The sequence below is a fragment of the Vulpes vulpes genome, chromosome 8 (assembly GCF_048418805.1).
Source record: "Vulpes vulpes isolate BD-2025 chromosome 8, VulVul3, whole genome shotgun sequence".
Lineage (NCBI taxonomy): Eukaryota > Metazoa > Chordata > Mammalia > Carnivora > Canidae > Vulpes > Vulpes vulpes.
Window position 1 is genome coordinate 92,829,146 of NC_132787.1, and position 12,771 is coordinate 92,841,916.

General features: G+C 39.3%; 1 protein-coding gene across 22 annotated transcripts in view; it reads right to left on the minus strand.

Annotated features, from left to right (window-relative positions):
• Positions 1-3,204: 3,204 nt before the first annotated feature.
• Positions 3,205-12,771, minus strand: part of NCOA1 (nuclear receptor coactivator 1) — a 241,938-nt gene continuing 232,371 nt past the window's right edge. For 9 of the 22 annotated variants that reach the window (XM_025983973.2, XM_072767532.1, XM_072767536.1 and 6 more), the window contains 3 exons: positions 9,391-9,480; positions 5,632-5,688; positions 3,205-5,546 (listed from right to left, as the gene is read on the minus strand). In XM_025983973.2, the coding sequence (XP_025839758.2) occupies positions 5,644-5,688; positions 9,391-9,480 (135 nt within the window). In that variant the 3' untranslated portion in view covers positions 3,205-5,546; positions 5,632-5,643. The remainder of the gene's footprint in view (positions 5,547-5,631; positions 5,689-9,390; positions 9,481-12,771) is intronic. The other 13 variants (XM_025983974.2, XM_072767540.1, XM_072767538.1 and 10 more) reach the window with 3 other exon arrangements.

Here is a 12,771-nt window from a genome sequence, read left to right on the forward strand (position 1 = left end):
TCACAAAACCCAAGGGTTGACTTTTGTGTCCAGAACTTCCCAGCCACCTCAATTGATCTTCAAAATACTATGAAGCAATTAGAATCTGAAGCTCAGATCAAAGTATACATTGTATGTGAAAGTGCTGTACAAACTAAGAAATTATTAGCATAAGAATATCAGCCTAGCATATTGCCTAGCAGAGTAGAAACGAAAGCTATTTCTTAACAGATGCAGAATCTCCATTATTAGGAAGGAAGCAGCTTCAGGCAACTGCCTCTGTACTTCCCACACTGGCTATCACAGTTGTCTGTACAGCAACAGATCATCAGAAATGGAATATATAAACTTTAGTGTCAGGTTTTGTTTTATTCTGCACCTTAGTCTGGGCATTGGAGTGGGAAGAAAACCTGATGGAATATACATTATTCTTTTGAGGGGTGCCTGGCTGGCTCAGTAGATACAGCCTGTGACTCTTGATTTCGAGGTCATGAGTTCAAGTCCCATGTTGGGTAGAGATTACTTAAAAAAAAAAAAACTCACTTTACAAAAGAAAAAAAAAGAAATTATTACTGTAAACATTTTTGTTCTTCTGTTCTCAAGCCAATGTCTCAGGTCTGCTAGATATCTGTGGGCATTGGTTGGTTCTGCTGGTTGCATAAACTACCAAAGTTCTGAGACAAGCACAAATGATTAGACCAGAGCTAAAATCCAGCACAGGAAAAAGACTCTTTGCAGAAGGCTCCAGAGCAAGAAAAAAGTGAATGCTTGCCTCTGTGATCTGATCCAAGAAACCAAATTTCCTAGGAGCAACCGTAGGGCTCTGCCTCACAAAAGTGATCCTTAGTTACTCATTGCAAAGGGAAGGACGTTGAAGTTTCATGGAACCCCTTGTTTCCAGGTTATGCAGAATAGGATGCCTCTCCCCACACCATGGCGGAACATCTTCCTGACCTGATGCCAAAGCTCATCCCCAGTTAGGTCCCCGAAGGGCAGGCTTTGGATGGCCTCCAGAGAAGGGCCAGTTCCTCTCTTCTCAGCACTTGGGCTCCCACCCCACCCTATCCAGTTTTAAAGGCCTGTTTTTAAAAAGTTATTTCCTAGAAGAAAGCCTTGTGCCTAAGGTCATACAGGCTCTGAAGCAGCCTCCATCATGTAGTCCAGGATGGGGAATCCAGAATTTGGAAACGGACCTGGCTTCAGGTCCTAGTGCCCCTGATGAATGGTTTGTGTTATAATCTTTCAATTTGTTTTCTCTTGACAACTCTCTCAAAGGACCGCAGGGATTGAATGAGACAATGAACCTAAAAGCACCTTAGAAATTGTTATAGCGCAAATGTGGTCTCCCTGAATGCTCCGAGTGCTATGACAGATTACTGTGGCCCATCTGGCAGAGAAAGATAGAAAAGCCTGTGCTTCTGGCTGGATAGGGCTAGTTATGGAAGAGATTTTTGCTACTGGCTGGCACAATTTCCAAGTGGGTCCTGAAGCCTGGTTCATGTTTCTCCTGGAGCCAAAGGCTAATTTGAATTACATTCCAGTTCACCAGCTGACATGATTCTAGTAAGAGGTTTCAGAACTCAGAAACTGGTTAATGATTAAAAAGAAAAAAAAAAAAAAACAGCTCTCTGAAGTCCCTCTTCCTGTCTCCACACCTTGGGATGTGCAGTTCCTCAGAATTTTCACCCTGCCCTGTGAGTTCCCTCCTCTTCATCCGACAAACCACACCTCAAATTCCATTTCTTCTCAAGGAAACCTTCCTTGACTCTCCAGACAAGGTTTCACTCATAAAGCACCTTCTAGCTCTCCTACATACCACTCAGTCCCATTGTGATTATAACTATGGAAGTCCTCCCCATTGGGAATAGAAGTCCCAGGAGGGCAGGGTTCATGTCTCTGGATTCTTCTACATCTTAGCGCCGTGGATACAGACAGTAAAACATGTTGAATGAGGCCACAGCTTTGGGTTTCTTTAATCTTGTTAAGAGCTTTGTGGCAATGAAAATAAAATATATAAAGAAAACTAATTTAGTCCTGGCAGAAAAGGTTCTGGATGGAGGAATGCTTCTTTTGGCAGTTTCCTCCAATAAAAAGAATTTATGGGCTTAATTAAATCATCAAGATCTTTTTCAGAGGTACAGGAATGGCCAAGGATCAAGCTTGCTCTGAATTATTCACTTTTTTCAAGTGGAGCTGCTCTCCTGGGAAGAGTAGTACATGTCAAGGAGGAAATCAGCACTGCTACTTTCGCAAATAGACAACCGTCCTTTCTTTTTCTTTGATTCTCAGGGCCCAGGAGAGTTTCTAGGTGTGAAACTATCTTGGAAAAACCATAAAGAAGATGAAGTTCTTCTATATCAACCTCACTTTTCCCTCAATTGTTTCTATTTGTTTTTCTAATGGCCTTCCCATCCTTGCCTTAAATAAATTTAAATCAATGTTCAGACTCATCTCATAGAAGTATCATTTTTACCTTATCCCAACATTGAGAAAAAAAGGTTTTCTTCTCCCGTATGTAAGCAGGACTTGAGAGAGCAGCCACCAAATCTGTGTGTATTTACACATAGGAATGTGTGTGGAATGCCTTTTACAATCACATTTGCTTATTATCCTCCTTACCATGGCCTACTTAGCCAAGTGTCGGTGGATTTAGGCTGTTTTAAAAACATACAAACAAGAAACAGAGCCTGTGTTTTACAAAATGCAAGGACAAGATGAAGAAGCCTCAAGTAAGAGTCAACGTCTCTGAAATCTGCATACTACTAATAAATGTTAGTATAGAAAAACCAGTGATGGGGGGAAGGGAGAGAGAGAGAGAGAGAGAGAGAGAGAGAGAGAGAGAGAGAGAGAGAGAGATGGTATCTTATAGCTAGCTATGAAGGGCTGCCCCAACTCTAACTCCTGGGTCCAGAAACAGCAGGCCCAGCATATTGAATCATCAGGGAAATGGCCAAAACTACTATTTCCTCATGGCCCATTCTCACAACTTAACTTTGACCCTTTCCAATTTTCACCAGTTCCTATCAGGGTGCCTTCGAAGATCTTTGACTCCAGGGATACTTTCTTTTACGATCTTTTAATGACTCATTAGTCACTGGGGCTTTGGCAGTTTCTGCAGGAAGCAGGTTTCATTTCTTCCCTGAAAATGAAGAGGCAACCCAGGAGGTTGTTAAACAAATTCTATTCAGTAGGTGGAAAAGTGAATTTCCTGTGGAATGACAGGAATTACATAGAAGCAAGCAATTTTATTTTCCTCAAATGTAGCAATAATTTTAATCTGTACATACATAAAACAAACAGTGCAATTATAAAACCTTGAAGGTGACATGCATATTTTAAGGTGCAGCTGGGATGGGGAGGTTGTTATTAGCATCTCCAATTTTCCTTACCGCTTTTTAAAACTAGTTCCTTATGCAAAAGCATTGAGTCAGGAAACTTCATCTGGAATGCTGAAGTTAAAGGTGAACTTCCTGAAGTCTGCACATCTAAGTATCACAAACAAAACAGAAATGACCTCCTAGAGCAGTTTGGTAAGGACTAGAGTAATATGGCTGGGCGTTCAAGCTGGGAATGAATGAAATCAGGGATGCATTTTTCTGAAAAACTAAAAGAGATAATGTTTGTAACTGAGTGTCCTATTTCTGTTTCATAGTTGCTACCCATGTGAGCCCTTCCAGCAATCTTTTTATTCGGTATAGTTTCTGAGTAGATGCTGTTCAATGGAGTTATTGGTAACTAGGGGTGGTGAGATGCACAAAGGAGGACCTGGGAGAATGGCTTCTTCCTTGGTGTCCAAGTCCACGCTCCTCTTCGCTGTTAGTTCTTATGGCCTTTGCTCTGCCGTGGAAGCAGAGGTAGCTGGTGCACGATGTCAGATGCTGTGTCATCATTCACAGGCCCGGGGGGAGGGGGCAGGTAAAGGCGAGTGATGGGGGTCTACCTTTGCTTCTTCCACAAGACCCTTCTCAAGCTTTCCTGGCCTTGCAGTGGAACTTCTAGAACTAGAGGCAGTTCACTGGGTCCTTGACTTAGAGGCCAGGATGAGACAAGACGTGGCAGAGTGACAAGACACAAAGGGAAAATACGTATCAATTAGCCTCAGAGTAGGATAGAGAAATTTCTATTTGCACGGATGAAAATTCAAATCCCCAAAGTCAATCTAAAACAAATGAAAATTTTCTTTGAGTACTAATTTTTTTCTGTACAAGTAGCCTGTGCACTTCTGGTGTTAACTCCTTGCACTGTCTCAAGGTAGGTGATCCCAGGGACACTCTAGGGCAGTATGCTCTAGCTCATCTCGAACAGCTTTTTCTGGCAGTGGCATTTTGATTTGAATCGCAAAGTAAATCCATACATGGCATCACAGTTAGTAAAATAATGAAATATCACTAGTCAAATGTAATTGCAATTCAATCAATGATATATTCACACACAAGTTTAGAAAAATCAAGAGTATGATAATAAAACCATAAAATTAAACAGAAGGAAATCAATTTCTACAAGAAATCAAATATATTTACAGTGAGATTTAAAGGGAAAAATAAGCTACTTGGATCATAAATTTAATTTTATTTTAAATAACTTTAGCTACCTTAGCTGTTAATACAATAAAAGCAGAAAGAACAGGCTGCCTTTTTTTTTCCAGATTTAATCAGAAAATTGTATCTACAATAATTGACAGAACTTGCTTCTTGTCCTTTACCCATCTCATCAAAAATTATTGCATTTTCCCCCAAACTGTATTTTTTGGATTCCTCTGTGAATATACTCATTTCGTCCTCGTTCCTGGAGGCATCTTGGTTTAAATCCATCTTTAAAAAAAGGAGAAGGGGTACATATGGGAGGCAAAATATTCTCTTGAAGCCAACAGATATAGAGTTGCTAGAAGAAGCTGATTGTACACACAAGCTGCCTGGGGTCGGGAAGGGGAGGGCTGTTGATTTAGACACACGTGACAGCCTTTGGTGGACGGGCACAGGCAAAGCCCCACTGGGCCCTTCTTCCTTGTCAGGGTCAGGAGTGAGCCAGCAGAGGCGGAGCTTCATCTTCCCCTTGGAACTTGTCGTTTTGGTTCTCCTCCAAAAGCCTTCATCCAGATAAGAAGCCAATGACTGATTACAAAAATAAGAATAATTAAATTTGGCTCAAGAAATAGATTGTCCAACTGTTCTGCCTTGTTATTTTTTTCCAATATCCAAGGCCTTTACAAAGAAAGAAACAAAAACACCTCTCAATCTTCCAACAAAAGTGAATTCCTTTTTTTTTTTTTTTGCTCCAAATGCTACGACCTGAAGAATGGCTGCAGATTGAGATATCAAAAATCTCAGAAAAATATATAATATATTTGTATATCTCTGTATGTCTATTATTTAAATTTCACATTCCTTTAAAAGTGGTTATTCAGTCAGTAGCTGCTGAAGGAGGCTCTTCTGCTGGGCCTGGGGGGTCTGTGGTCCTGCCGTGGGTTTTTGAGTTCCCAGTGGACCAGGCTGGTTCAGGTAAGGGTCCCCGCCTACCAGATTCACTGTACACTGGACGTCAGCAAACACCTGAACCTGCTGCACCTGCTGGAACACAAATAAAAGATGTGTTTAGACAGAAGGGTCTGCCCCCCCGGCTTATGAGTGGGTACTACTTGAAGTGGAAACTCACTAGAGCATTCCTCTAGTCTGTAGTCACCACAGAGAAGAACTCTTCTGTCTTCTTGTCCTACAAAAAGAAAATCGCTGCACTCATTTTGCTCAGGGTTCTGGAAAGTTCACACTTTAAAAATAAAATCAAAATTGGAATGGTCAAGCCTCCTACAGGGTTGCCATCAATAATGAAAATGAGCGTCACTGCTAATATTGCCAAGATTGGGAAAAGCCCAGTTTCAGAGTCTGGGTGTCTGGTGGTGGGTTTAAAAATATATATATATATGTGTATATATTCTATATAGTATTTGGAAACTGGTTACAAAAGCATTCTATGGATGACTTTAGTAGGATAAAAAAAAAAAAACAACTTTATGATGTTAGAAAATTAAGGGCTTTAACCCAGTATTAGCAAAACAAAAACCACCACAATTCAGTAACAGGACATTAGCATTACTAAAGTCAATGTCCAGAAGATTTGCGTAATATCTAAATATACTATTACATAGCTCTTACATATTGCCTTTAGAATTACAGCAAAATATTAGTAGAACAATTTTATATTTAACTTCTTTTTCCTGATAGACAATTCATTTAAACACATGAGCTAAAAATAACAGTAAATTACTAGCTGAGAACAGTGTGAATTTTCCCTTTAGCTACTTCCAGTAATAATACACGTATTCCTTAAAAATATCTAACGTTGTATAATTCTAGCATTTTCTACTGGGAAAACAAAGCCAGAAGTTAGTTTTTACAACCATCCTTATTAAAAAGTCATTTGTAGAACTGATTCAAGCCAGTATCACACTTGTGAATGTTCCAGACCAAGAATGGAGATGCCTCTCTAAGGCATCCAAGTGCATCTATTAGTGTCTCAATTGTTTGGCAAACTTGTGCTTAGTGTTTCACAGGTTCATGAAGTATTTTAGATTAGTGATGCATTTTTTGGTCATTCATCACTAATTTATGTCAATTACACTCAGCCTTCCTGAAAACCTTTCTATCCTAATTGAATAAAAGTTGTTTTCATCGACCTTTGTTGACCTCATGTCAAAATCTCAACCTCCAGCTGCTGTATCAGTCCAGCCCCCAATGTCTTCCCCTCTTGATCCATCTATACCTCCACTCTAGGCTCACTCAGAGAAGACAGCCTCTGAGCTGAGTCTTCTTAGCCTGCTGGATTAACCTCTAGTTAGATGAGCATCATTTTTCTCCTTATCCTCTTCTTTGCCTGATTTCCCAAGTTTTGCTTCTGGATCCCACAAGATACCATTTGTTTTCTTCTTTCTTTGGGCTTTTTCTTGTGCATCTAATATGCACCAACTCTGAGTCTATCCACTAGCTAGCCCTGTGTCCTCCCCTCTCCTTTGTTTCTAACTTCTTCCTACTCTTTTCCTTCTGGAGCTCCACCCCTGACCTTTCTCTCTCTCCAGGTCAATCATCCCCCTACTAAGCCTTCTTCCTGCTTCTCTAGATTCTCTTCTTTTCTGGTTCTCTTGGTCTTGCCTCTTCCCTGCCTCTGCTCTCCGAATACAGGGAGTCCTAAGTCCTCCTCAAGCCATCCTCTCTTGGTTCTTTTCCTTCTCCTTTTCTGTACACCTGTCTCTGTATTTCTATTAAACTCACTCCCCAGCTTCCGTCTGGCAAATACAAAAGCACTGGAGCAGAGATGGCATGATGGACTAAGATTTTGCCATTGAAACTTGGCATAAGCACAAGCAATAGTGCTTTCAGGCAATGACTGATTAAAAAAAACTGCATGTAAAATTCCACGTTTATGTGTTTCAACATAGGAAGTACTGGGTCAGAGCACAAGGTATTTCTGTCCCCAAACACTTAAAAACATTCGTAATAAAGGCATGACCAAGCGAACTAGAGAGAAAATTTTGCTCCTTTAAAAAGAACGTTTTTAAGATAGTCTATTTTGAAAATTAAAAAAAAAAATGGAAAAGAACCAAACTTCAGTCATTTTGAACTGCTTCCTAAAAACAGGGTGCCTCATGCTAGACCTCACAGGACTTCAGATACGGCCACACTTTCACAGACAGGCAAAGCAAGATGCATATACATCCTACGATTTGCCAGGTGAAAAGAGCGGAGTCTTCAACCTCGCAAAATTTTCTGGCAGAGTTTTTACATCAATTCAAATGCTCTCTCAGAGATCAAGAACTTTAAAACTTGGTTGTTTAGTTTTAATTAATTTGCCGAGCTGCCAGTTATATGTCTCCCTGCAGGAGTAAGACTTTGAAAACCTTCTAATGAAGACTTCATTTCCCCAATCACAAAATCCCCTCTTCACCCTCCTGGGAATCAGATTTGACTATGGAAACAGCTCCTAACTGGTCTTTCTCAGCCTGAGGTGGCTGCCCACTGCATGTCCTGTCCTTTTTCTCCCTCAAGATGAAGCCTGAGCTGGTGCTTATATCACTGCTCCCCCTGAGGGTGACTCAATCTTGTAGAACTCAATCCAAACCCCTGAGTTTAGCATTCAAGGCTCCCAGAAATCTGTCCCAATCTATCTTACCAATTTTAATTCCTATAAAATCTTCTTATAAACCCTTTACCTTCAGTGGATTTGGTTTCCCAGGACCATGCTAAGATATTACTGTTTCCTTGTCTCTGGAGCATCTACTTCTAGTCCCCTACACTTCTAAGCTTGCTCCCTCCTCCAGCCTCTGACACTTTTTCCTTTACCTTGCCTTGCTAACTATTCCCAAGGCCCAGTTCAGCACTTGTGTAAATGTTCTTTCTGACCCTCACAGCATTTTCTCCTTTCTTCTAACACTGATGGTTCTTGTTACCTGTAACATAAATTTGGGTTTGCCTTCTTTTGGTTATGTGACAATTCACATGTGTATGTCTACACGTTTTATCTTTTAATGGGCCCTAAGTGGTATGGCAGAAAGAGCATGAACTTCGGTGTTACAAATACCTGGCTTGAACCTCAGCTCTGCCCCTTTCTAGCTTTGTGAATCGTGTGTGTAGTTAAATCTCTTCAGGTTCTGTTTCTTCATCTGTGAACAAAAGGAATACTATTTCCTTACGAGGGTCATCATGAGGCTTATGTGAGATAAAGTGGACAGTGCTTAGCGCAGTGCCAGACAAATCATAAGCATTTCACAAATGAAACTTCCTTTCCTCACCTCTACCCACAGTTCACCTAAAGGGCAAACATGTCTTGTGTTTCTTTGTATCTCCACCTTACCAAAATGCCTGTACAGTATCTTAAAAATACATATTTACTAAGAGACTAAAGACTAAATCAGTTACTGAACTAAAACATCCAAAATCTCTAACCTTTGGTTAATATAGGAAAGTGGCCATCTTTGCTATTTGTATTGCTTTGAAATGAACTTCGAAAATGAGGCAGACTACACAACAGGCACTCTATTTTGTCTGAATTTACTGAGATCTTTTGAGGTACTTTGACTACATGTGAGTTTTAGAATCGTGCTTATTTACAATGTAACAATCAGTGGCCCACCGTTTGTGATCTTTTTATCCTGTTTAACCACTGGATTAAATCTTCTGAAAACTTATCTCATTTAACCCTCTCAACAATCCTATTAGCAGGTATCTTGTTAGTTCTGTTGGTTAAATAGCAGCTCAGGAAAGTTCCCTAACATGCCCAGGAGGATACCACTAAGAAGAGTAGAGCCAGGACTCATACCCAGGTCTGACTCCCAAGGTCAGGCTCCTATCCATAATGCTAAACAAAGTTTCCTGGTATCTAGAGTAAATTTGGCAGCTCTGGGTTTAGAATTTTCTTACTGACCTGGGTTCCATCTGTTTCTGTTTTGAGAAGGTCAGTGGATGAGAGCTGGTTGCAGTAGAGGCCTGTGTGTCTCAGTGCTGGATCATTTATCTATTAAAGATAAGTATAAGACCAAATTACATCCTAGTTGTTTAAAAGTTGAAGATCAAATTTTTCGATGAAAATAATCTCACTGACAGAAAATAGGGATGCAGCAGAAATAAAAAGCTTAGCAATCTACTATGTTGTTATAAGTCAGGACAGTGGTTCCCTTCAGAGGGGATGAAAAGGGATGATGTGGAAGGGAGCATGAGGAGAACCTTTAGGGTACTGCTGATAATGTTTCTTGATCTGAATGGTAGCTTTAAAGATGTGTTGAGTTTATGAAAATTCATGGAGTTGTATATTTTTCTGTATATTCTTATATGATACCTGAATAAAAAATTAAATTCACAGATATAAAACTTAATCAGCAAATGACTTTTACTTCTTATCCAGGTATAGTAATAGAAATTAGATTTATCCTCTGCCTGAATTGACAAAAAAAACTGGATAAAATGAAGGCACTCAAGACATTGGACAAACCCAGTGAAGAAAAGCCATCCCTAAGGAGCTGGGAAACAACTGAGGTAAGTCCTACACTTGCCTCAGCTACTGTCTACAGAGAATTTCCAGGCTGCAGCCACTGTGTGGACTAGGAACTCAGGCAGAGAGCCCTGTAGGCTCCCTGAGTTGAGATGATGCAGCTGTAAGTCTGAGATGGTCACTGCAGCTGGAATTCACAGGAGAATTCCAGAATATCAGAGAAGAGGGGCAGCTACTCAGAAAGCAAGCTCTGAAGATCTGCAGAGGATCCCCTTGAGTCTGCAGCTTAGTACTGACCTGCTCATGGATTTTAGGGAACAACCCAAAGCAGAGCAAAGAGTCACCAAAAAGATGTTGATGGAATAATTTCCAAAGATTACACAAAGCTGGGAGTAAGTCCTGGTCCCACTGGCCAGAATGGGAAACATCGTAATTCATATAGTATCAGGTAGCATCTTAGAAAGGCTTTGCCTCAGTAGAAAAGTGAAATGAACCTGATACTAAAAGGATCAAACTATTTCAAGTAACCAAACCATTTCCCAGAATAAAGCTCAAGAATGTACGAATATCAACAAGGTAAAATTCACATGTTTGGCACCCAATAAAAGATTACCACTCCATGCACATTAGCAGAAAAATATGATCCATAATGAAAAGTCAATCAATTGAAACCAACCCCAAAATGATGCAGATATTAAGACAGTTATTATAATAACCATATTCCGAATGCTCAAGAAGATAAGGGAAGATTAAATGTGTTAGAGGTATGGAAGATATAAGAGGTCCAAATTGAAATTGTAGAGAGGAAAACAGAATACCTGAGAAGAAAAATACACCGGATGAAATGAACAGATCAGACATTGCAAAAAAAAAAAAAAAAAAAAAAAAAAAAAAAGAAAGAAAGAAAGAAAAAAGGAAGTTAGTGAACCTAAGGCTATAGCAACAGAAACTATCCAAAAAGAAACACACAGAGAAAAAAAGATTGATCTTGTGCCCCTCCCCCAACACCCCCAAACCCAGAGAATCATGGAGCTGGTGGACAAGTTCAAGTGGCCAACTATGTACATGTAATAAAATATGTGGGTGCATGCGCGTGTGTGTACATGCATAATTAGGAGCTTCTGAAGGAAAGGTGGGTGGTAACAGAAAAAAATATCTGAAGAAACAATGGCCAAATATTTTTCAAAATTCGATAAAAATTATACATCCATAAATCAAAAAGCTCACTGAACTCCAAGCACAAGAACCATGAAAACAATCACTAAGGTATGTCATAATCAAATTGCCTAAAACCAGTGACAAAGAGAATAGTCTTTTTTAAAGGCAGCCAGAGGAAGAAAAATCAATCATGTACAGAGGAACGAAGAGAAAATGCCAGCAGATAACTCATCAGAAATACTGCAGCGGAGCAACATCTCTAAAGTACTGAAAGGTAAACTAAAGCTAACTTAGAATTCAGGGGAAAAAAAAATTCCAAAGATGAAGGTGAAACAAAAACTCTTTCAGACATACAAAAGCTGAAATAATTCAGCAGCAGCAGACTACAAGAAATGCTAAATGAAGACCTTCAGGCAGAAGGAAAGTGATACCAAGCTAGAAATTGGGATCTACACAAAGGAATGAAGACCACTGGAAATCACTATATGGGTAAATATAAAAGTTCTTCTTTAAATTAAAAAAAATATATATATATATACACACACATATATAAAATTGTTTAAAGTAAAAGTATGTAGGGTATATGACAAATGTAGACATGATATATATGGTAACAACAGCACAGGAGGGAGAAATGGAAGTGAATAGCTGTGAGGTTCTTCTACACAAGGTGGTATCATCAGAGCACTTCAGGGCACATGAAGATGAGTTAAAGATGTATGCTATAAACTCTGAAGCAACCACTAAAATAACACAATGGAGTTATATATAGTTAATAAGTTAACAAAGGAGATAAATTAAAATGTTCAATTAAATCAAAGGAAGGCAAGAGATGGCACAAGGATAAAACAGAAAAGATGAGACATTTAAATTCAACCATATCAATAATCACATTAAATGGGTGTGGACTGTCAAATTGAATAAGAAAGTAAAACCCAACTATATAAGAAATATGCTTTAAGTGTAATATTCCTTAATTCACTATAATTTTGATTATTTTAACCTACTGGAGATAGTGAAAAATTCTGATAACGGAATAATAAGAACAAGGACAAGAAATAACACTATTTAGTCTTCTATTTTGCTATAAGAAACGAATCACTAGGTTGTTGATTTTTTTCCCTGCTAAACTCCTAAAGGACTTATTATATAATATCTGGGGAATTGAAAGTTTTCCAAAAAAAATTCACACCAAAAAGGCATTCTATAGAAAAGGTAATCAGGGTTTACATTGATTTTTAAGACTTGCTATATGGGATGCCTGGTTGGCTCCGCAGTTGAGCGTCTGCCTATGGTTCAGGTTGTGATCCTGGGGTCCTGGGATCGAGTCCCACATCGGGCTCCCTGCATGGGGCCTGCTTCTCCCTCTGCCTGTCTCTGACTCTCTCTCTCTGTGTCTTATGAATAAATAAATGAAATCTTTCTAAAAAATAAAAGACTTGCTAGAAATTAAGGCTACATAGTCATAGTCTGGTCATCACAGTCCATGTTGTGGTTGCTAAAAATGAGAACAGTAACTATAGGAAGGTACCTCAATGATCTACTTAAGTATCATTTTGAATTTAGTCATTCTATCCTTAAAAATCTTCAGGAGGCTCCAGGATAAACTCTAAAACATTTAGATGGCTTGCAACATTCCCAAAAAGCTTACCACATAAA